The sequence below is a fragment of the Delphinapterus leucas genome, chromosome 20, assembly GCF_059928025.1.
Source record: "Delphinapterus leucas isolate spDelLeu-1000000601 "Yukka" chromosome 20, BTC_Dleu_Yukka2, whole genome shotgun sequence".
In the NCBI taxonomy this organism is placed as follows: domain Eukaryota; kingdom Metazoa; phylum Chordata; class Mammalia; order Artiodactyla; family Monodontidae; genus Delphinapterus; species Delphinapterus leucas.
The window spans coordinates 56,322,121-56,345,457 of NC_143148.1; the positions used below are offsets into that span (position 1 = coordinate 56,322,121).

The window sequence follows — 23,337 nt, forward strand, 5'->3', positions numbered from 1 at the left end:
GCAGCATTTCATACACAGAGAGCCGAACAACTAGAGTTACACAATATAATACAGAGTTCCACTAATTATACCAGCAATCTGACCTCGAGAATAACACTGTGAAATAGTTTTTCCTGATGAACATTTGAAAACCAATACTATAATTCATCTACTGAAATAACTGCCCTTAAGAAACAACACGCGAAACTGTAAGAGCTGACAAGTCACATCATATTTCAATATCAGACTGCGAGTAGCTCTTAGAACAACATAAATCACACAGCTTTCAAACAGCTTAAAAAAAAAAAAGCATCAAAATTTAGGTTGCCTCATGGTTCTTGTGTGGTGGTCGTTGTGTACTCTGTGCCTTCCAAGCGGCCCTTGAGGCTTTTCCACAGCATTCTTAAAAGTGTTATGTTTATTTTGCAAACGATGAGTCAACAGTATGCTAAATGATCGGTAGAAAGAAAATGCAGAAGATAAATTACATGTGTTCTTCCAAATGTAGAATGCTGCAGGTTCCCCGAGTTGGCAACACTTCCCAACCATCAGCCAGCTTCACGCTTTGCAGGATAAGGCCTCCTTACGTAGGGAACGATTGAGAATATTTGCTCCCCACACCCAGAGCCATTCAGGCATATACTGCGCAAAAAGAAACTAAAAATGAAAGAGAAAAAGACCGTAAGGTTAGAACCCAAAGTCATCGACAAGAGGACGCACAGATCAGCAATCGTTTAAACCAACAAACATCACCAATCCCATTAAATACAAAAAAGGGAAAAACCTTAGGTGCTACTGCACTGAGCACCTACTTTTGTATAAGACCCTATGCTAGACTCTCTGGGGAACAGAAATGTGATCACCGCCCACCCGCCCCCTTTCTCTAATGAGGCGGGACAGACCTACACGCAGTGATACGATTTCATCTTTACTTAACGTGACATGAATAGTATGGAATGTGGATAAGAATTACAGATCAGCCCAGGAATAAAAGGCAGGTGAAAGAGAAAACTGCGTACGTGCTTAGTACTGTGTGAGAAAACTGGGGACTGAGGGGCAGAGTGGTGCTAAGTTAAACAAAAGCACTGAGTCAAAAACACCAGGACCCTGAGAGAGTGTCTTGAGGTGTGACGTGGAAGCCTCGGGGAAACAGGGAGGATGTCCGCTGATGCTGCTCTGCTCCAGGGGGTCTCCAGGGCCACGTCCCCCCAGGGGACATTCGGCAAGGTCCAGAAACAGTATTAGCTGTCACAAGTGGGGTGGTGGTGCTACCGGCATCTCGTGGGCAGAGGTCCAGGACGCTGTGAGCATCGTACAGCGCACAGGAAGGTCCCACAACAAGGAACGAGCCAACCTCTACGCCACTAGTGCCCAGGTGGAGAAGCCCTGCACAACACTGACGGATCTGTCCGAGACTGAGCGGAAGTTTAACACCTTGTGTGTGAAGGAGGGGAGATGGACGGGCCCCTGGCAGGTGCTGATGTTCTAGCCTTGACCAGAGGTGTAGTAATACAGGTCACTCCACATTCTCCTTAAGAAACAGACCCAGGTCACTCTGCTATTCCAGGAACCACAGTGAACAAGGAGGGGGTCCCAGCACGATGAACTGTGGGGTGAGGGTCCCAGAGGTGCAGCTGTTCCCAGCAGGTTCCACAGAAGCTTCAGCTTAGCCACCTTGGAGACAGGGGTCCCGTGTTTGGCCTGGAGCCGTAAGTAACTACCTGTGAAAATGACCAAGGTCTCTTTGGACCTCTTTAAAGAGTCAGGATTTCATGGAAAAAAATACCCAAATACTCCTCCTTGGGGCCACTGTCCTAAAGCAAAAGGCTCTAAAATCCAAGGAGATGAAAGAAGGCAATATATGGTCCCTTAGGAGGACTCTGTAAGGAGGGTCACATTGAAACATGGGGGCCCCTGACACAGGCTAGGTAATCGGATCCCCCTCCAAAGGGCATTTTATTTTCAGTATTTATTGAGTGGAGATTGAAGCAGCATCTAGAAATCTGTTTGTTTTAAATCTCCTCTCATGACCACTTGTCCACTACAGGGGGGACCAGCATCAAGATGGATTCTGCCCGTTTCCTAAGGACGGGCAGGCGGAGACTCATTGGCTTGTCCCGGGGAGGTTTCAGCACACTGGGCAGTGGGAGGGAAAGAGCTAATGGAAGAGGAGAGAATTTCATCCTCTGGGTACTGACAGATCACCTCCGGAGGCTGACTCATCGGCCTGTTGAGATAACAGCAGTAACAGGAAAGGGATGCCAAGTCTCCAGGCACCGGGAACTGCAGAAGAGCCGGGGTGGTGGGGGTTGGGTTCTGCAAGGCTCTGGGCGCCTTCGGGGATCCTGACCCGTGTGTCCAGGCCCGCTCCTGACCAATGTGACACAGAGTAGCCCCCCCGGGGACCCGGCTCAGTAGGACTTGGGAACAACGAGCTGAGGGGAGGACGTCCACAGCGAGGGTACACATCCAGCTTGTCGGAAAAGTGCACAGCGCTGAAAACACAAATGCCATGCGTTCCCCAGAGACTGAGACAGGCGGGACTTAAAAAGGTAAGAAACAGGGCTTCCCTGGTGGCGCAGTGGTTGAGGGTCCGCCTGCCGATGCAGGGGACACGGGTTCGTGCCCCGGTCCGGGAAGATCCCACATGCCGCGGAGCCGTTGGGCCCGTGAGCCATGGCCGTTGAGCCTGCGCGTCCGGAGCCTGTGCTCCGCAACGGGAGAGGCCACAACAGTGGGACGCCCGCGTACCGCAAAAAAAAAAAAAAAAGGTAAGAAACAAACGGGAATGGAGAAGATGGAAAGGAACTCAAAGAACGTGAACTGGATCCTTAAACCGGAGCACTCTAAGGTTTGAGAATCACAACCCACAATCCTCATCTTTCAGCGTCATGCTTCAATCAGATTCCCAAGCGTCATTTTAAAAAGGTTTGGGATGCATTAACCTAATTACGAGAGCCGAGCGCACACTGTTACCTGGATGGAATGGGACCAGTATCCTGTGGTCCTTTTTGAAATGCCAAGGGTAGAAACAGCATGATGTGCGTACACTTGGGGCGAAGGCACCAACCACGGGCACTTGTGCAGAAAGCTGCCAGGGGTGGACACGTTGGTAGCTACGTAGAACGGGATTAGACTCTGTACGAAAATTCCTTTGGAAGCATATTCATACTGCAATGCTCTGCTGAAGTGGTCTAAGTAAGCCTGTTGAAACAGGAGGGGAAAAGACCTAATTTTTCAGGAACTCGGAAGAAATTCAGGAGAAAAAGAAAGACTTAATGGTCATTTCAGGGAAAAAAATACAGCACGAGCAAACACGAGCTGCTGACAAAGAGCTCAACAAACTGGACCAAACCATCGTGATAAACACTGTCCTGCATGGTGATTTCACTTTCCAACCGGGGACGCGTTACCTTAGACGCGGAAAACGCCGCCAGCTGGGGGGTTGGCTTGCAGCAGGAGCCGGAGGAGATGGTGACGATGGCCCCTTTCTTCCTCTCCACCATCCCGGGTAACACGATATGCACCATCAGACTGGCGGCGGCAACGTTCACGTTGACGATGTCCCAGAGCGTGTCCTCCGAGACCTGCGTGAAGTACTGCGGGTAGGGGTAGAACACGCCCACGTTGTTCACCAGGATGCCAACGTCTCTGTCCTTCAGGGCTTCCCGAATCAGGCCGTAGATCTCGCGGCCATTGCTGAAGTCCGCGACAATGACGTCAGTCTCCACTTTGTAGGCGTCAGCTATGTCTTTAGCGACCGTCTGCAGCTTCTCTTGGTTCCGACTGATCAGGACGATGTTGAGCCCACGGCTGGCCAACTCCTCTGCGTAGGCCCTTCCAATCCCATCTGTTGCGCCTACAGTACAAGCGAGGACAAGAGAGCAAACTCGTTTCTCAGTGTGACCTTTAAAATGGACGTTAAATACACTGTGTCCGGGTTTAATCAGAGAAGGATTCACACTAGAAATAAACCGAGTTCTGTAAGTGACCAGTCAAGCACAAGGTCAAATCCATGACACAAGCTAGTCAAATACTCGCCCAGACACTCTGACAGGCAGAGGAAGAGCTGTTTTACATTCACCAAGTTGACTGTGAGACACAGTGGGAAACTGTTTTCAAACTCTCATCTGGCTTGAATGAGTGCCAGGGGGTACTTTCCTGGGAAACAATGGTAAATCAAGATGAAATTTAAAATAAGGGAAGTGTTTCTGAAAGTGGTACCAGTTTGTAAGGACACTTTGAAAACAGAGAGCAAGAAGGAAAAGCAAAGGCTAGGAAGGTGGGGCTGGAGCTGGACTGGGAACAGGAGGGGCAGAATGAGAAGCACAGAAATCACAGGGAAATTCTTCCAGGACGAGGGCGGTAAGAAATGCGCACATAATCATAACAGAGTAGTTTTATTTTTTTATCCCATGAAAACATTACATCAAATTCAGTAACTCCAGGAATGATGCATCCAACTTAAAACACAGATTAAACAGGAAAGATGATTTCATTTTTAGATTAGGCAAGAACTGAAAACTCATCTCTCACCACTCACGACTGCCCATCTTCCATACTGCTTGATCAGGTCTGCTCTGCTCACCAGGCGCGGGATGAAATGCAGCCTGATGAGGCTGTAGAAGTCACAGACGACGGTGATGCTTTTTCTGGCCGTGTACCAGGCTCCAACCAAGGCGAGGGCTTCCATGTAGCAGTTGCAGGACCTGGCGATTTCCCTGTACAAGAGGTAGAAGCTGTCGACGGCAGCCATGGCAGCCTGCAAGGGAGGGCAGCGAGAGAGAGAGGTGGCCTTTGCTTAGTAAGTTAAAGGAACACGCACAGTGCGCAGGAAGAAAGGAATCTGAGGACATCAGAGCTTAACAATTTTGCATTCAATAACAGTAACCGTTCAGATGCACATAGCCCATGGATCCAGACAATTTATGACCTCATTATTTAACATCTGTAGCTTATAAAGTTCTTTCCTTCCAAGACGATTAGTCAACATAGTTATCAAGAGTTACCAAATTCCTACTAAAATCCAGGCACTGCGGCGCTAAATGTTGTGGCTACGGAGATAAATACAACATGCCCTATGCCAGAAAAAGCTCCTGGTCCAGCACAGCGACAGACACAGAGCTTTTAATTCACGTAACAGCTGAGAGGTATGTTTCTTTCTTTTACTGAATTTATATGTATTCAAAACCCGCAAGCGCAGAGGGCCTACTATCCCTGGAGAGACAGAGTAGAAGAAACAGAGGCAATGTTAAGACAGGGCCTTGGCCTCAAAGACCTTACAACCCATTTGTGACAAAACTAAGCTCTAATAAACTTTAACATCAAATAAACATAAATTAGATTATGTATGAATAATATTCATAAATGTATATTTAAAAAGAGATACTCCCCAAACTTGAAGAAATGGTTTTCTCAAACGATAGTGCATAAGCACGCTCCATCGTGCTGATGTCACTGGCACACCATTACCTTTCCCTGGCCCCTTAACGTTTGGGGAAAGAAAAGCCCAATTCAATTCTTGTAAGTATTGACACAGCAAGCATCGCGATGCACCTATTATGTGCCACGTACCATGACCGACGCTAAGGACTCAAAGATGAAGTAAATAACTACCTAGAAGAAGAGACGAACATTTAACAAAACAACTTTAAATGCCATACGAACTGGTGTATGTATGCCTGTGCTCAGAAAGGCAGAGAAAGGCCGGGCACGACCAAGGCTGAACTTCATCCTGGACTAGACCCAGGAAGCCACTGAGGCCTGAGCCAACTGTGTGCTATCAAGTGAGGGTCAAACATCAAAAAGCTCAGAACAGACCACAATTAAATTACAGGGAGCTCCGATATGCACAAACACAAGGATACAGCATTTATTGTATATTAATAAAAGAAAATAGATTTAAGCCAAACAAACATTTATATAAAACTTCTGGAAGTGGCCCCTTTCATAGAAACTGCATTAGAATAGGAAAAAAATAAAGCCTGAAACTAAGAAAAATCCCCGACAATAGCAGCAAAAGTTGGCATAAGCTTAAGGAAGAATAAGTGAATTCCTTCCCACTCCACCGCAATGCAAAGAGGAGAAAACAAATTAACCTCTGGAATGGAACACAAAGTAAGAATGATACCACACTGTGGTAACAGGCACATAAAATAACGAAAAAACTACTGACTATAAATAGGTATATAGCGATATATATCTGTGTGTTGAGTATACACCTGAGTCTGCAGTCCAAATTACAAACCAACAAAACATACAAAAGAAATACGACAGAAAACTGAAAGAAATAGGCAGTGGGATTCCTAAATGCCTCACAATGAGGATATAACCCCTCAAACGTTAAAATTTCCACTCCTACCGTAACTCTAAGTGGGTGTGGCATTAAGTAAGTTAAAGAAACGTCCTTCTCAAATAGCATTACAGGAAATGACTGAAGGGGCCACCTTATTTCCAGTAAGTAAAGTGCTGTACACTTTGGGGTTCTGTTCAGAGAAACTTACCTCCTACGACAAGGATGCCAAGGTTGGTCAAGAAAAGAAAACATTATAAACTTTATTAAGCACACAAACCAATTACTTAATAAGATAAAAACAATTACATGCTCCTCTGGGGTAATGCTTCTTCATGGACCACACTGGCTGAGATTCCCTAAAACGTGAACTATCAAGATCAATGCAGTCCGGGCTGAAGATGCTTTTCTTTTTCTGGTCCGTCCGCCCCACTAAGGCCGTACGCTCCGGGCACTGCTCCAAATCCTCTGAAAGACGCTCACAGTCACGGTCATCCACCTTAAACGTGTTCACCCCTTTTCTGCCGTGCATGAGCACCTCTCAAAGCTTCCGGATGCTAGCGATGAGGTAGTGACGTGTCACCCCCTCCAAGGGTCCCCGCTGCTGCAGCATCTCAACACACAGCCCCATCCTGAGGAGGCAGGCGCCGGCTGGAGAGGCCCCTGTCGGGCACTGAGCACTCTCACACTGGCTGCCGTCCCCGAATGGCGCTAATTCGATTCCCAGAGAAACAGCCAAAACATTAGCTTCTTACAAGGAAGAACTTTATAAAAACTGAGAATCCAAACCCAACCACCCTAAGTTAGGAGTTCCTGAGATAATTTTTTAAGGTGGACACGTGCCTTTTGTCATAATTAATCAAATACTAGGCCATGAAGAAAACAAATGTGAAACATAATACTCGTATGCACCAGTACTTTTCAAACAAAATGTGATAAATTTCGAAATAACAAAACTATGACCAAAAAACTAGATACTTGGAACATTAAATCTATTCTTCAAAATAACAGGTGGGCATACATCTAAAATGTTAAAACAGTGTTTTCAATGAAAAATCGAAAACCACATATCAAGGACTAATGGATCGTAGCCAAAGAAATACTTGTGGGAAAATGAATTGCAGGAGTGTCTGTAATAGGGTTCCAGCTAAAAAGGTCAGGTATGCCTCAGGGAATGACTCACCCCAAGGGGAAGCTGTGTAAAGGGAACTTCAACCCTCTCAAACACCATTTTTTTCAAGAATTGAACGTCTCAGAAGGAAAAAGTTCAGCAAAAGAAGCCTGACTGTGACAGAGTTCCCCGATTTTTCTGCTCAAGTCATTAAATACCCGTGGTTTCCTCTTACCTCCTCTGCCAGCCCTGGGCCTTCAGGAATACACTGCTCTGTCTTCTCTTCAGGACAAGCTGTGAACAAAAACCAGCAGGAAACAAATGCCTCTCCTTCACAGCTCAGCTGGGATAAATTTATATAAAACTATGACCAAAGCGTTTTAAAAGTTAAGGAAACGGAACAACTCTCGTGCCGTGATTCCCTGCACAGGCAGCGACGCATCCCCTGGTCTGGGAAGAAGGCAGGCGCCGCCAGTGCCCGTCTGGTGGAAGGCTGGGCTGGGAGGCATCCCGGCTCCTGCACCTTGTTCCTTAAGGAACACTTCGTCACACAGGACAAAATCTGTCCAGACCGCTTGGAGGCAGACCCAGGACGGCAAGCACACGCCCTGCCCCCGACCTGTCCCGGGCATCTGCTGGGCTTCCCCGGGCCTCATCCTCCTCTCTGCAAACCACTGTGCTCGCTCCAGCCACAGAGAACTAGACCCTCCGCTCGGCCGCAGCACCTGTTCCACACTCCCGGCAGATCCCGGCTGCCCACCTGAGCACGTGGGTCCTGGGCTGCCGGCAACGGCAGGGAGGGATGGCCCCTTCCAGCCTGCCTGGGGCCGGGGGCTTACGGATGAGGAGATGGAAGGAAACGCCAGTGCCACCTCTCCCCTCTCCCTCCGCCCTAGACACCGCCTGGTGCCTGTTTCGGTTTTGAAACCCCCCACCCAAGGCTGCGTTCCCTGGGGGGCCGCATCTCCCCACACACCCCTCCAGCACCTCACACAACCCCTGGCGCGGACGGACAGGAGCGCCCAGACCAGCTGCTGCATGAAATCGCACCACCCAGCCTAGCTCAGCTCAGTCCCATCCCGCGGGGAGGGGACCACCAAACCAACACCTGCGATCCTTTACAAAAAGAAACCCCTCGTGGGCAAGGCCCCCGGGGCCGTCCTGCGCAGGCCCAGCAGGAGCTGTACAGGCATCGGAGGGGAGCAGAGACCAGCAGTGCCAGGGCCTCCAACCCCGCTTCTCAACTCCGCCCACTGGATCCCCCGCACCACCAGTCAGGGGGGACCGTCACGGTATTTTAAATTGCAATTCCGTCACAGACAGCTACCTTACACGTTGATTATCATTGCTGGATTTTTTTTTTTAATCGCGGATCATCAGCGGGCTGACGGCATTCTAGGTCTGAGATGCATCTCATCGTTCCCCAGAGGCAGCTCAATGTGGACAGACCTGACTCACGCCAACCAAACTCACAAAAGACTGATAAATTCAAAAGCCAATTTAGTTATGAATAATAAATGATGCAGCCAAGAAGTCTAAACACGCACGGTCACTAGGCTGTAGGAAAGTCTACAAACTACTAGAACAGCAATGAAGAAAGCAGTAAGTGTCGGACGCCGAGGACCCGTGCTGGGTCTCTCAACAGAGCGATTCCCCACGGAGGAGGGCAGGGGCGAGACGTGCCCAGGCACAGCCCAGCCTGCCGGGAAATGGCGACAACAGCAACGAGCTCACAGCGCGGGATGCACACCCAGGGGTGGAAACAGGGCCGGGAGGGGAGCCCAGGCTGTGAGATGCCTTTACGCCACACAGAAACGTTGGGCCAAAGGCAGGAGCTCATCAGGTTTAGCGCAGAAGGCAGCTGGCGGCGGTGGAGGGGCAGTGGCCTTGCGGGCAGGAAGTCAGGCGGCCTGGGCCCTGGTCCATCCAGACGGGGACGAAGCAAAGCTAGACGGAGAGCACGCAGCTTTGTGACCGACTCCCTGCCACTCCTCAGACACGCCAGACATTTTCACCCACTTGCCCGCACCTCGATGGATCATAAATGGCAAAGGATTGGGAATTCTACATGCCCGACATCCTCTTAATCCTCTCCCCATCCGTAAGTAGCTGATGGAAAATAATGTCTTTCTAATGGAAGAAGAAATCAGGACTCCCCCCGAAAGCCATTCAGTTCTAGGAAAGCTCATGGAAGCAGTTTTAAAGGGGTTTACTACACATTTAGGTCGAGAAGGCTACCAAGGTACGCACAGATAGCAGGCTGCTTTTCACTTGCTTTGGGGGTTTGACTAGTTCATTGTTCTGTGGATAGGTACTAGTCTAAAACCTAGAGAAATCCATTACTTAGAAAGCAACACTGAAACACAGTAAAATCCTGGTCCCTGTACACCCTACCTGTACAAGTTATTATAAAGCTTTGTTTTCTTGCCTCTACGGAAACTAAGACATCAGTGAACAACAGAGGCAAACAGTCAGAACTGTCCCCGAAATAGGAAACGCAGTGCAATTCCCTACTGTCTTCTAGGCATTTTCTACTTCTCCAGGGCAATACTCATCAGGGCTAAAGGATCCTCAGGTAAACTACGGAATCTGAGTGATTATGACGTGTCAGGGTAGACGCACCCTTGGCAGAAATGGCACCACTCTGGCCAGTGACGCTGATACAGGGGAGGCTCTGCACGTGCCGGAGTAGGGGGCATATGGGGTCTCCGTACCTTCCTATCGATTTTATTATAAACCCAAAACTGCTCCAAAAGAGCCTTAAAAAACCCCTTTGAGGTAACATCACAACTATGAAGGCATCATGGGAAAACTATGGTCGAGACTCCAGGAGCAAAGTCACGTCTTCAAAGCGCGGCTGCTGTGCCTGTAACATTATCCTGACCTACAGTTTAGCTGACTCAACTTCACCGTGAAAAAGGCGATCAGACCTAATACAAAACCCTTCGGGAATCAAAGAGCTCTGGGAGCAGTGTCTTGGCTGAAACACAGGCATCCCCAGGCTATCCAAATGAATGCTACCTGGGGGTGATGCTACAAGAACATAAGACAGATTGTCCAAAATGTTTTCAAAGAAAATAAAGCAAGTATGATGGAAAAAAGACAATTAAAACACCACCAAACAAAAGGTAGTGGGGTCGGTAGATAATGGCCCTCCAATATGCCCACACCCTAATCCTCAAACCTCGTAAACATGTCACCTCGTGTAGCAACGGGACTTTGAAGATTAAGGATCTTGAGATGGGGAGAAGATCCTGCATTATCCAGGTGGGTCCAACGTGATCACACATGTCCTTATTAGATGGAGGCAGAAGGGTCAGAGTCAGAGAAGGAGTTGTGACCAAGAAGCAGAGGTCAGAGAGCGCGAGGGAGATTTAAAGACCAGAGGCTGCTGGACTGAAGATGCAGAGAGGGGTCACAGGTCAAGGAAGGCAGGCACCTCCAGAATCTGGCAAAGGCCAGGATACGGACTCTCCCCAGAGCCTCCCCGAGCGACACAACCGTGCTGACACCCTGGCTTTAGTCCAGTGGGACTGACTTGAGGCTTCTGACCTCCAGAACTGTAAGAGAATAACTATGCCTTGTTTTAAGGCACTGAGCTTGTAGCACTTTGTTACAGCAGTCACAGGATATTAAGATGGAGGGACGGACAGACTGCCAGTCTAGTTTTTAAGACAGTATAGAGACAAGTTGCAAATCCTGAAACATCCCTCAAACCAAAACCTTCCAGTGTATTCAGGAAGCAGAAAGTATCCTCAGAGGCTCCTCAGATCTTTGACTGGCTGAGGCCGTCCTCACCACCCTCGTCAACGGCCGGCACTTTCCAGTAAGGCTGCAGGGTTAGGACTTTAAACTTTTTTTTAACAGAAATCTCACTTCACTCAGACCCTTGCTCTCAGCACTCCCATCCTGTCTCTCCTTGCAAGACCAGCTCAAGTCCCATCCCCTCTCCCCAGCTCAGTCCCAGGACTCGAGGACAAGCACCACGACACGCCAGCCCTGGGGATGGACCCATGGACAGGAGGCCCACGCCCCTCTTCCTTTCCCTTCCCAGGTCTCCACACCCACCAGCATGAGTTCCCCTCCGTCTCTCTCCCCCACGTGACACTTAAACACTTAAACAGAATGCGGAGCAGTGCATTAACTGGACTCTATCTTGGTTCCTCAACTAGAACACAGGCCTCTCGAGGGCAGGAAATATATCTAATTTTTCTGTAATTTAAGAAAACTGGAAAATGTACACAAAAGTTGTAAAACTTATTATGCACAGTTCAAAGAGTAATGAACAAAACACCCGCACAGACACCCTACTTCACAAATCAAAGCAGTCTTAGAAGCCCCGATGCTTCCTCCCTGGTCACATCCCCTTCTGCCACCGGGGGTGGGGGGCGGTAACCAATCTCCTAAATTCTGATGTAATATTCCCTTGCTTTTTTTTTTTTTTTTAAATAGTTGTACTATTACCGCAGCGTGGATTCTGAAATATCCCGTTTTCCCTGGTTCTGACCTTTACATAAAGGAATCAAACCCCTCCGGTATGCTTTGGTGCCTTCTTTCACTCAGCGTTGTCTTTGAGACTCACCCACGCCTCCGTAGCTGTAGGCCATATACTCTCACTGCCACGCTACCACACAATGCATATAACCATTCTACTGCTGATGGGTTGTTCTCGTTGGTTTTCACTTTACAATTATGAACGGCGCTGCCGTGAACCTTCTCGTGCATGTCTCCTAGGCACGTGTACAAGAGTTCCTCAAAGGGATAGGCCTATGAGTCGAACTGCTGGGCCACAGGGCATCCAGGCCTACAGCGAGATGTTGCCAAAGCGGCTGCACCAATTTACACGCCCACCAGCAGCAAGTGTGAGCGCCTGCTGTCTCCTCTCGATGGCTGGCAACGTCCACCAGTTCGCTTCCTGCCAAAGGCTGGCTGTGAAATGGGGCCTCACCATGGTTTTCACTGGCATTTCCTGACTACTAATGAGGCTGACTGGCACTCTTTTGATGTTTACGTGCTGTCTGTGTTTGCTCATCTATGGAATGCCTGTTCCTAGCTTTTGACGTGTTGTCTTCTTTCTCTCAGTTACATGAGTTCTCTCCATATTGCAGACACTAGCTCTCTGTGCGCTTCACCTCGTTACAGTGCCTTTGATGAACTGAATGTCTTAATATTAATGTAGTCAAATTTATCTATCTTTTCCCTGCATGGCTTGTGCTTGTCATGTTTTATTTCAGAAATCCCATCCTAGTCCCAAGTCATAAAGATATTTTCCCATATTATTTTCCAAAATTTTTTTTACAGTTTTGTTTTTCAGATTTAATTCTTTAATCCTCCCACAGCCTTGTGATGGTGTGAGGCTGGGGTCACATCCATCTTTACTAGTCCTCCTCAGCACCTGGCATGGTGCTAGGCATATGACATGTATTTAATAAACAGAAGCAAATAATGCTTTGTGTTCAAAGTTCAAACTTCCCTCTCGGGGAGAGAAAACTTGAGAAGCTTCTCAAACTTTGCATCAGCACTGTGAAGAAGTCATTATTGGTGTATCACGACTTTCTGGAATTTCCTTACCTTCCTTTGCCAAGTTTCAGTATACCACTACCACGAATTGCATGGAAAGAGCAGAACACGGGAGTTCTCATCCAAGATCCGATAACCCTCAGTTTCAGGTCTCCCGTTGTGCAGTGGGAATTAAAATAATAATAGCATCTTCTCCTAGATATAGACCCAAGATAACCGAAGACTTAGGCTCACACAAAAACTTGTACAGCTGTGTTCATAGCAGCATTATTCACTAGCGAAAAAGCGGAAACAACCCAAATGTCCAACAACAGAGGAATGGATAAACAAAATGTGGTCTATCCACATGATGGAATATTATTCAGCAATAAAAAGAATGAAGTATGGATACATGCTATGCCATGGACAAACCTTGAGAACAGTATGCTGAGCAAAAGAAGCCAGACAAAAGGCGACACATCATGGGATCCTACGTATATGAAATGTCCAGAAAAGGCAAATCCAGAGCAGAAAGTAGATTAGGGCTGCCACAGGGGGAGTGGGAAATGGCGAGCGACTGCTAATCGGGTGGGATTTCTTTGGGGGATGATAAGAATGTTCTGGAATTAAATAGTGGTGAGGACTGTACACCATGAATATGCTGCTATGAGCAGTACATGTATAAATGGCTAAAATGGTGAATTTTATGTGAATTTTATCTCAAAAAGAAAAAATCTGCTAAAAAAATACCAATTTGTTGAACTCTATGCCTCTGGAACATTACTGTAGTGATTATAACCACAGACTCTGAATATAGACATCCTGGATTCGAATCCACGCTCCCCATATAAGAGCTGTGTGTCTTGGGTGAAGGTGACATTACTTCACCTGAGCTTTCCTTACATCACCTGTAAACACGGGGCTAACAGTTCATGCCTAAGATTATAATGAGAATTAAAGTAGATCATATGTAAAAAGCACTCAGAACAGAGCCCAGAACATAACTGCTCCATAAACCTTGGCTATTAGCCACTATAATTCAGTGTTCAACGTTAGCTCTTGTCTATTTGTAGTGCTCAGGGTTAAAACTGAGAGCTGGCTTTATGCAAAAGACTCCGCTAAGTGCTTTATTCCCATCATCGTACTTGCCCTCTCATCAACTTTACGAGGCAGAGTTTTAATCGTTCCCAGTTTACAGACGGGGAAACTGAGGCTTGCCGAGGTAAAGTGAAGAATTGGGCTGTGGGAATTCAGATCAAGGTCTACCAAAGTCCTGAGCCCTGGCTGGCGACGCCCACTGTGAGACCCCCGGGCAGGCATCTTGCTAGCATCACCGAGAGGGCCGCTGAGTTTGGCTTCAAGCGCCGGTCTGTGTCTGGGCTGCACGTTCATTTGGAACAGCGACAGCCTCACTGGTCTCCAGAACCCTTCCCCTCCAGCACCGGGCAGGGCCGAACAAATGACCGCCGCTGGGGAACTGGTGGGGCCCTTTCTCCAAGAGCTCCCTTATTCTGAATTACTTCTACTTCAGAACAAAGACGACGACAACAAATCCCACTCAGACCAAGTCCTTTGGAAACGACAATAAAGAAGCACAAAGGGGTCATCTTCAGAGCCTCGTGCGGAGCACCTGGGTCAGGTCTGGGAAAGAGTGGGACCCGCGCTAGGGGTGGCTGGGGCCCCAGGTCGGCCGGGTCCTGGGGGAGGGGCGGGCCCAGAAAAGGGAGTCCTGTGTGGGTGCAACGCCGGGATAGAGCTGTGGAAGGGGCGCTCTTGGGGGACACTCTGGAAGGAGGGAAGCTGTGGGCGGGGTCCGAGGGAAGGGAGGGTCGAAAGGGTCCGGGAGGCCTGAGTGTCTAGGCGCTGAGGGCACTAGTCCAGGGGGGCGTGGTGGGGCGCAGAAGGGGGCGCCGGGCCGAAGTCCCAGTGGGCGCCGAGGGAGACCAGGAGGGTCTGGGGCCCAGGGCCTGGCGTGGGGGGCGCGGTACCTGCAGAGGCGACGCAGTCTCGGAGCCGGTCCCACCAAAGACGCTCGGCCACCACCCCGTCGCCGCCGCCGCAGCTACAACGGGCCGCGCCCCCACGTGACCCGCGCACGCGCTGTGGGCGGGGCCGTTGCGGGACCCGCCCCCCCGGCGTCCCGAGTGCGCGTGCGCAGTGGTTGCCGTGGGGGACCAGGGAAGCGTATGCCTGCCAACGACGCAGACGCAGAGTGGCTTGGCAGGCGGGGGCACGTAGTGATCCCACACAACCGGGCTTCCCCACTGCTACGGGGTGTTCAGTGTTTCCGGAATAAACATGCACTGCGAGGCCTCGGATCCCGTGGCGGACGGGGGAGCGGAGCAGGACTGCGCGCGGGAGCCGGGCTTGGAGCCAGCCGTGGAGGAGTCGGCGGGTGACCACGGGAACGCAGGCCAAGGGGGCCGCAAGGAAGGTGCCGACAGTCGCCCCAGGGAGGCGAGGGGGGCGACGGGCTGCGCCCAGCACCACACACCTAGTCTTCACAGCCAGCAGTAATAGTAATAATAATAATGGCGGCCGACACTTACTAAACGATGCGTGCCGTGCGCTCACTGCATTCGAGCCATACACTCTCCCTCTGCGGTAGGCACTCCTCTCTCCGTTTCATACAGATGAGGAACCTGGAACTTAACGAGGTTATAGGACTTGCTCCAAACAGATTACCCTCAGCCAGTCAATGACAGAAGAGACTCACGCCTGGACAGTCTGACTCCAGAGCCCAAGCCCTCACTGAACACACCATTCTCCCCACCGCCCAACTTTTTAATGTTTTGAATGTTTCCCTTTATTGCCGTCACCATGTAAGATCAAAGGCTCTCTCCCCCTCTAGATGGCAAGCTATGTCAGGGCAGGACATCCTGATTGAACTGGCAGTGTCCCGTCCAGTGCCTGATCTATGGTAGACAGAGTGAATGACGAGCTGGTGCTTCTGAGGTGACTCCTCACCAAAGTTTTCCGGAATGGGCTTAGAAAACAGCCTCCCCTCCTGCTTGGCTTGGACCGTAAGGGAAACTTTTTAGGGACTGGTAAAGAAACTACTTGATTTGTGTCTCATGTTTTGAACCCAGCCAACAAATATATCTTGAGCATTGACTGTCCAGGCAAGCCCTGTAAGAGTTGCTGTAGGGAAGCCATGTTGCTCTGTGCACAGACACAGGTTTGAAGCCACTCCTGCTGGGTTCACACTACCGTTCTGCAACTTGCCGGTTTTATGGCTGTTTGCCCAGAGCTTAAGCTCTCTATAGGGCAGTCTCCTCTTTTGCAAGCGAGATAGTTATAATTAGAGTGTCTGGCATACATTGGGCCAGTAAGAAATGGCAGTTCTTGTTATTAATATAACCAATCAATTATTATGTATATTGAGCACCTAGTCTTTATTCCACAAACCTTTATCTGGTGCCTCTTGTGGCTAGGCATTATATGCAGTGGGAAATGGGAAATTATAAGATACAGTCCCACACACGGAGTGTTTAATCTCATTCGGTAGGCCACAGGGACACCCAGAGAGCAGCAGCAAACAGCCCTTAAGATTAAGTGCATTTGAATCAGCCAATTTTAATTGACCTTTAAAAAAAAATAAGTGCATTTGAGCGTGTTCATTTTCTTTCTACCAAAGATATTCCCATAATTTTTGTTTCTTCTTGTGTGTTTTTTGAGAGCTTGTTTTTAAAATTGAAGTATAGTTGACTTATAATATTATATTAGTTTAGGTGTACAACGTAATGAGTCAAAATTTTTATAGATTATATTCCATTTACAGTTACTATAAAATATTGGCTGTATTCCCTTTGCTGTACAATACACCCTTGTAGCTTATTTATTTTATAGATGGTAGTTTATATTTCTTAATCCCCTACCTCTATCTTGCTCCTCCCTCCTGTTTTGAGAACTTTTTTAAAAGAACAGAGAACATTATAATAAACACCCATGTATCACCACCAAGAATTGAAAATGATTAGCATTTTAATCATATGTACCTCAAGTCTTTTTTTTTTTTTTTTTTTTTTGTGGTACATGGGCCTCTCACTGTTGTGGCCTCTCCCGTTGCGGAGCACAGGCTCCTGACGCGCAGGCCCAGCAGCCATGGCTCACGGGCCCAGCCGCTCCGTGGCATGTGGGATCTTCCCGGACCGGGGCACGAACCCGTGTCCCCTGCATCGGCAGGCGGACTCTCAACCACTGCGCCACCAGGGAAGCCCCCTCAAGTCTTTTTTTAAAGAAATAAAACATTTCAGATAAATGTGATGTTTTTTTGCCTTACCCCACCTCTATTCCTAGCCCCATTCCCTTCTCCCCACCTCCAGAATTTTGTGTGGGTTCTTTCAATCTCATCTGTCTCTCTCTCTTCCTATCCTATCTATCTACCTATCTATCTATCTATCTAAAATGTGTCCTTAAACAATGCATAGCATAGGTTTGTGTGGGTCTGATTTATGTAAATGATATCCTGTGCTTATTACGAAACTTGCTTTTTTCACTCCATATGTGTTTCTGAGAATTATCCATATTGATTGACATAGCTCCAGTGCATTCTATTCCAAGGCAGAATAATAATCTGTTGCTTTATTTAACCAGTCCCTATGGATGAACATTTGCATTGTTAATAGGTTTTGGCTGTTACAAGTAATGCAGAAGTGAATAACTTCGCACACGTCTCCGTGTCCAGCTGTACAAGAGGTTTTATCAAAGATCTGCCTAGAAGTGAAATTTTCATAGTCCCTTATCAGTGCTTTGAAAATCACTGTGATACGTTTAAAGAGTACCGGTTCCACGCTAAAAGCAGACAGTTACTCATCAAGTTGAAATTGGGGGACATTTTTTATACATTTCTCGATTTCTATAGAACCAATCTCTTTATTTTACAGAAATTAATGATCCTAAGGAAACATGCGTGGGTCCTTCGGACACTTCCTACCTCAACAAGCAGAAACACAGTGGTGATAGCTGGTCAGAGGGTCACTTAGCACACCAAAGAGATGACAAAGAAGATCGTGGCCCCAGGTACGCGGTGTGCTCTTGCCACTCACAGCATGACGCTTTTACCCACTAAGGTGGATGTTACAATCACCCCTTTGTCCAGATAAGGAAATTGAGGCTCACAGAGATTAAATAGTCGGCCCCATGTCTGAGGATTAGTGGCAGAGGCAGGATGGCGTTGCTCTGTGGCTTAACTAACCACAATCTATACAACTTTAATGCTGGACCTGGAGAGAGAGAAACATTAGTAGTTCTTGATGACACAAAGGTATTTCTATTAGAACACACTTTGCAGTTTTTGAGAAGGCTGAAAATCACAATATTGGATGAGGCCCTGAAAGCTGTAAACAAAGTCATCGGGCATATAGAATATTGTGGAATTTGTGGACGGAATGGGTGTGGTAAAGAATTTATGGGATATATTTTACAGCTGACAAATTGAAATAAATTTCTTGTTTATGTTTTTCATTCAACAGAATGACTAAAAATTTTCTGCAAAAACTGTGCAAGCAGCACAAGCTTTATATTACCCCAGCACTGAACGATACGCTGTATTTACACTATAAAGGTAAGGGTCTGGTGGAGGCGCTACCTCATGTCAGGTGGAAAGACTCTAGTGGTGTTAAGAATTACTTGCAGGGATCATCTGGTGTTCTTTTTTTTTTTTTGCGGTACGCGGGCCTCTCACTGTTGTGGCCTGCGGAGCACAGGCTCCGGACACACAGGCTCAGCGGCCATGGCTCACGGGCCTAGCCGCTCCACGGCATGTGGGATCTTCCCGGACCAGGGCAAGAACCCGTGTCCCCTGCATCGGCAGGCGGACTCTCAGCCCCTGTACCACCAGGGAAGTCCCATCATCTCGTGTTCTTAACTTATATTTAAGTAGAAATTTCAGAGTTTAGTGGAGATGCATGGAAAAGCAATAATATTTCTTTGAAGAAAAAGTCTTACGTGACTGGAGTTAATATGGGTTCAAGGGAAACACATTGGTATCTTTTATTTATATTTGCTAAAGGACTTATACTTTTTCGAGCCAGTAGCTACTTGTAAATACTTTGGGCTTGGGAGGGTTACGTTGTGAAGGACTGTGTCGGTGTCCAGTATCACACATAAACTTAAGTTCAGGTTCATAGACAGGGCTATTCTAGCAATGAGGAACCAGAGTGATAACTCCCAACCTTGTGCTGAACTTGGGATGGCCACCCTGCTTCATCAGACCATCTTTATGTTCATTTGTTCAGTAAATGTTTACTGAGAGCCTTCTGTGTGCCGGGCAAGTGCTGAAGATACAGAGACGGATATGGTAAAGATGCTTTTGGTGTCTTGGGGGACAGGGCGGCCACTGTGAGGAGGTTCACGCTGTACCAGGGAGATTCACGGAGGGCTCCAGCAGCACAACTACTCTAAAGGTGTGGAACGACCCCTAACTGGTCTCCTCACCTCCACGTTGCCCCCTCCAAAATCCTCCACCCAATGTCTAGGCGTAACAGTGATAAGATGACTTAGGAGGGCAGACCCCAGAGGACCAATATTTAAGAGGTGGGAAGAAGAAGAAGACCCAGTGGGTTAGACCAAGTAGAAAGAATCAGAGAGGTAGAAGAATTAGGAGAGAGATATGCCTATATTATCTACTGCTGCCTAACAAATTATCCCCAAACTTACCAACTTAAAAAATTATCATTATTTGATACTGTTTCTGAGGGTCAGGAATCTGGGAATGACTTAGCTGGGTGGTTCTGCCTCATGGTTGCTATTACCCTTTTTTAATAAAAACTTTTGGTTAAAACTTTTCAGGCAACAAAACAAATGACTTTGAAAAAGTTTTGGTAATAGCAGGTGCACCGTGAATTACAAATCTATAATGAGTCACTCAAGGAAGCAAAAATGTTTGTTCTCCTCACCTTAAATGTGGCTCATAAAACTGAAAAATACTGTACAACCAGACCCGAAGTTTGGACTGGCTTCAGGTACATCTGGATCCATCCTGGTGCTTACTGCATATCTTCACGAGGCTGTTTCTCCCCTTTCCTTGGCCCTGCTTTCCCTTGTGCTCATTCATTTCAGACAGGTCACCCCTCACTTCTCCCCACTCCCAGGCGAGAAGGGAAAGTGGCTGCTTCAGTGTTAGGCTCCACCCTACCAGGCTGGCAATTCTAGCAGAAAGTTACCGCTTTCCAATGGAGCCAGCAAAGCTCCCCAGGATTCATGAAGGTTGGCTCCACTTGGCTAAGCGTGACCAGCTCCCTGCAGAGAGCCATGGGGTAGTTTCAGGACAGGGATGTCCCTCCAAAGAGGCAGTGGTGTAACTGAGGAAGGACATGTGGATGCTGGGCAGATAGGCAGAAAAGAGGGTGACCCCTGTGCCTCTGAGTGTGTAGAAGCTTAACCCACTCCCCCTTCCTCCCCACTAGGCTTTGACCGCATCGAGAACTTGGAAGAGTACACAGGGCTGCGTTGTCTCTGGCTGGAGTGCAACGGAATACAGAAAATCGAGAACCTAGAGGCCCAAACGGAACTGCGATGCCTCTTCTTGCAAGTGAACTTGCTCCATAAGATCGAGAACCTAGAACCTCTGCAGAAACTGGATGCTCTCAACATCAGCAACAATTACATCAAGACCATTGAAAACCTCTGTAAGAAGGCCCTGACGTGGCGGGGCGGGGCGGGGTGGGGCGTTCTCTAGGCCCCCCGCGTCCACCGCCATTTCCTAGCGGAGGTCCTTAACATTCTTTTCCACCCGTGTCGCTTACTTCTGCCGACCTCCCCTTCCAGCCTGCCTGCCGGTCCTCAACACGCTCCAGATGGCCCACAACCACTTAGAGACCGTGGAAGACGTTCAGCATCTCAAGGAATGTTCGAAACTCTGTGTCCTTGACCTTTCCCACAACCAGCTGAGTGACCCAGAGATCCTGAGCATTCTCGAGAGCATGCCCGACTTGGTAAAACACACACACGCACACAACTTGCGTTATCTTGTGTTCTGTAGACAGCAGATCTCTTTTCTCTTTCCCCTCCCTCCCTTCCCCCTTCCTTTCTCCCTGCTTTCTTTACACCCATCACACTTTTTTTTCCTCTCTGTATTTTTAGCTGGAGTGTTTTCAAGGCCAGATGCCGTATCGTTTCACCCACAAATATTTCAGTGTGTATTCTTGACAGATAAGGACTTTTTAAAAGCATCATGACAATACTATTATTATATCTAAAATATTATCAGAAGGACAGTTAATAACCAGTCCATATTCAGTGTTCCCCATTTGTCTCAAAACTGTGCTTTGACTGTTGGGTTTTGCAAATCCAAACCAGACCCACACATCACATTTGGATTATGCATCTCTCAAATCTCTTGATCTATCACAGTCTCCCCTTGGCTGTTTTCACACACACACACACACACACACACACACACACACACACACACCCCATAAATCTGTAGAAGAAACCGGGTCCCTCCTCTGGTTGTCAGCCACATCCTGGATTCAGTTGACTGCATCCTTATGGTGTGGTTTAACGTGTTCTGCTGTCCCCAGTATCTCTTGTAAAATGATGGTGGAGCCAGAGACCTGATCAGATCCAGGCTCAGAATCTAACTTTGAGGTTTGCTGTTGCATCAGTCAGGGCACCTGTAAGTCTGGTCGCCTCTCGTTTTGTAACTTTAAGCTTGATTCGTGGGTTTGGCTGCTGTCAACCAGATCCAGCCTTCATGAAGTCCCTCATCACCCCTTCCCCTGATCATTTCTGCAGCTCCCGATGCATGTTGCCTCCATGTGTCATTTCATTAGGGGTCACACAGTGACCGTATTCTAAGTCTCTTTTTCCTTCTGCACCTATTAGCTGGAATGCTTCCACAAAGAGCAGTTTTGCTCATCCATTCATGCCTCCCTAATATAAAGTCCATATAGAAAAGGCTGGGATAGGGACTTCCCTGGTGGCGCAGTGGGTAAGACTCCACGCTCCCGATGCAGGGGGCCTGGGTTTGATCCCTGGTCAGGGAACTGGATCCCACATGCATGCCGCAACTCAGAGTTCACATGCCACAGCTAAGGAGCCAGTGAACTGCAACTAAGGAGCCCGTGAGCCACAGCTAAGGAGCCCAACTGCCACAACTAAGACCCAGTGCAACCAAATAAATAAATATTTTTTTGAAAAGAAAGAAAAAGCTAGGCTAAATGCTTGGTTTTTTTTTCTTTTTATGTATTCCTTTTCAGAGAAATGAGTCAAGAACGTAGGAACCTCTAAAGGTGACAATGAGGTTGAACCTCTAAAGGTTCACGTTATCATCGTGAACACAAAGATTTATAGATACAGTATTTGATATGACTTAACCCTTGCTGTCATTTTAATTTGGGGTGATTGAATGGTCCCATCTTCTGGCCTGTGGCAACCCCTCCAGGCGGCTCCTGTGTCCTTTGGACTCCACTCCAGCAGCCTTTGATGACTTCCTTGCTTTTTAGTGTACATGTGTTGTCATGTGAACTAGGAAAAAATATTCCAAATAGCACACAAAAAACTTCAGTTCACTGTTTACTGCTTAGGGTATGGATAAGAAGGAAAAAGTAAGTCCATTTAAAGAAAAACAGTAAGCAAATCATAGTTCAAGAACAATCTGTAGGGCTTCCCTGGTGGCGCAGTGGTTGAGAGTCCGCCTGCCGATGCAGGGGACACGGGTTCGTGCCCCAGTCCGGGAAGATCCCACATGCCGCGGTGCGGCTGGGCCCGTGAGCCATGGCCGCTGAGCCTGCGCGTCCGGAGCCTGTGCTCCACAACAGGAGAGGCAACAACAGTGAGAGGCCCACGTACCGCAAAAAAAAAACACAAAAAAACCCCAAAAAACCAATCTGTAGAGCAGACTGTCACCAAAGACTAATTTAGAATTTATATTATCACCAGTATATGGGGATAATATAAAGCTGTATTATAATACCATTTTTTGGCCTGGCTGCCATAACAAAGTACCAGACTGAGTGGCTTAAACAACAGAAATTTATTTTCTCATGATTCTGGAGGCTAGAAGTCCGAGGTCAAGGTGTCAGCAGGGTTGGTTTCTCCTGAGGCCTCTCTCCTTGGCATGTAGATGGCGATCTTCTCCCTGGGTCCTCATATGGCCTTCTCGGTGTGTGTCTCTGTGTCCTAATCTCCTCTTCTTACAAGGACCTGTTGGATCATGCCCCACCCTAATGACATCATTTAATCTTAATCACCTCTTCAAAGACTCTGTCTCCAAATACAGTCACATTCTGAGGTGCTGGGGGGTTAGGACTTTAGCATATGAGTTTGCTGGGGGGAAGCAATTCAACCCATAACAAGAACAGTCTGCCTTGTGGTTGTTTTGTGATGGCTTTTACATTCTCCATACACACGCAGCCCTTTAGTCCCTGCCCCTGGGGCACATTGCTCCCCCCACTCAGCCCCACAGAACAGGTCACTTGAACCAGTATATTTATTTTCCTGAACAAGAAAA

At 47.9% G+C, this 23,337-nt stretch overlaps 2 protein-coding genes across 4 annotated transcripts in view; one reads left to right on the forward strand and one right to left on the reverse strand.

The window, feature by feature from the left end:
* Positions 1-187: 187 nt before the first annotated feature.
* Positions 188-14,976, reverse strand: HSDL1 (hydroxysteroid dehydrogenase like 1). Of its 2 annotated transcripts, XM_022583049.3 has the most exons (6): positions 14,870-14,976; positions 7,618-7,676; positions 4,516-4,741; positions 3,393-3,838; positions 2,956-3,183; positions 188-636 (listed from the first exon to the last, which is right to left on the reverse strand). In XM_022583049.3, the coding sequence occupies exons 3-6, from the start codon at positions 4,733-4,735 to the stop codon at positions 538-540; spliced, it is 993 nt and encodes a 330-aa protein (XP_022438757.1). In that variant the 5' UTR covers positions 4,736-4,741; positions 7,618-7,676; positions 14,870-14,976; the 3' UTR covers positions 188-537. The 2 variants fall into 2 exon arrangements, with proteins under 2 accessions (XP_022438757.1, XP_022438758.1); XM_022583050.3 differs by lacking the exon at positions 7,618-7,676 and having other exon boundaries at positions 14,870-14,975.
* Positions 14,655-23,337, forward strand: part of DNAAF1 (dynein axonemal assembly factor 1) — a 29,118-nt gene continuing 20,435 nt past the window's right edge. For both annotated transcript variants that reach the window (XM_022583045.3, XM_022583046.3), the window contains exons 1-5: positions 14,655-15,315; positions 17,768-17,903; positions 18,356-18,447; positions 20,291-20,512; positions 20,652-20,818. In XM_022583045.3, the coding sequence (XP_022438753.2) occupies positions 15,180-15,315; positions 17,768-17,903; positions 18,356-18,447; positions 20,291-20,512; positions 20,652-20,818 (753 nt within the window). In that variant the 5' untranslated portion in view covers positions 14,655-15,179. The remainder of the gene's footprint in view (positions 15,316-17,767; positions 17,904-18,355; positions 18,448-20,290; positions 20,513-20,651; positions 20,819-23,337) is intronic.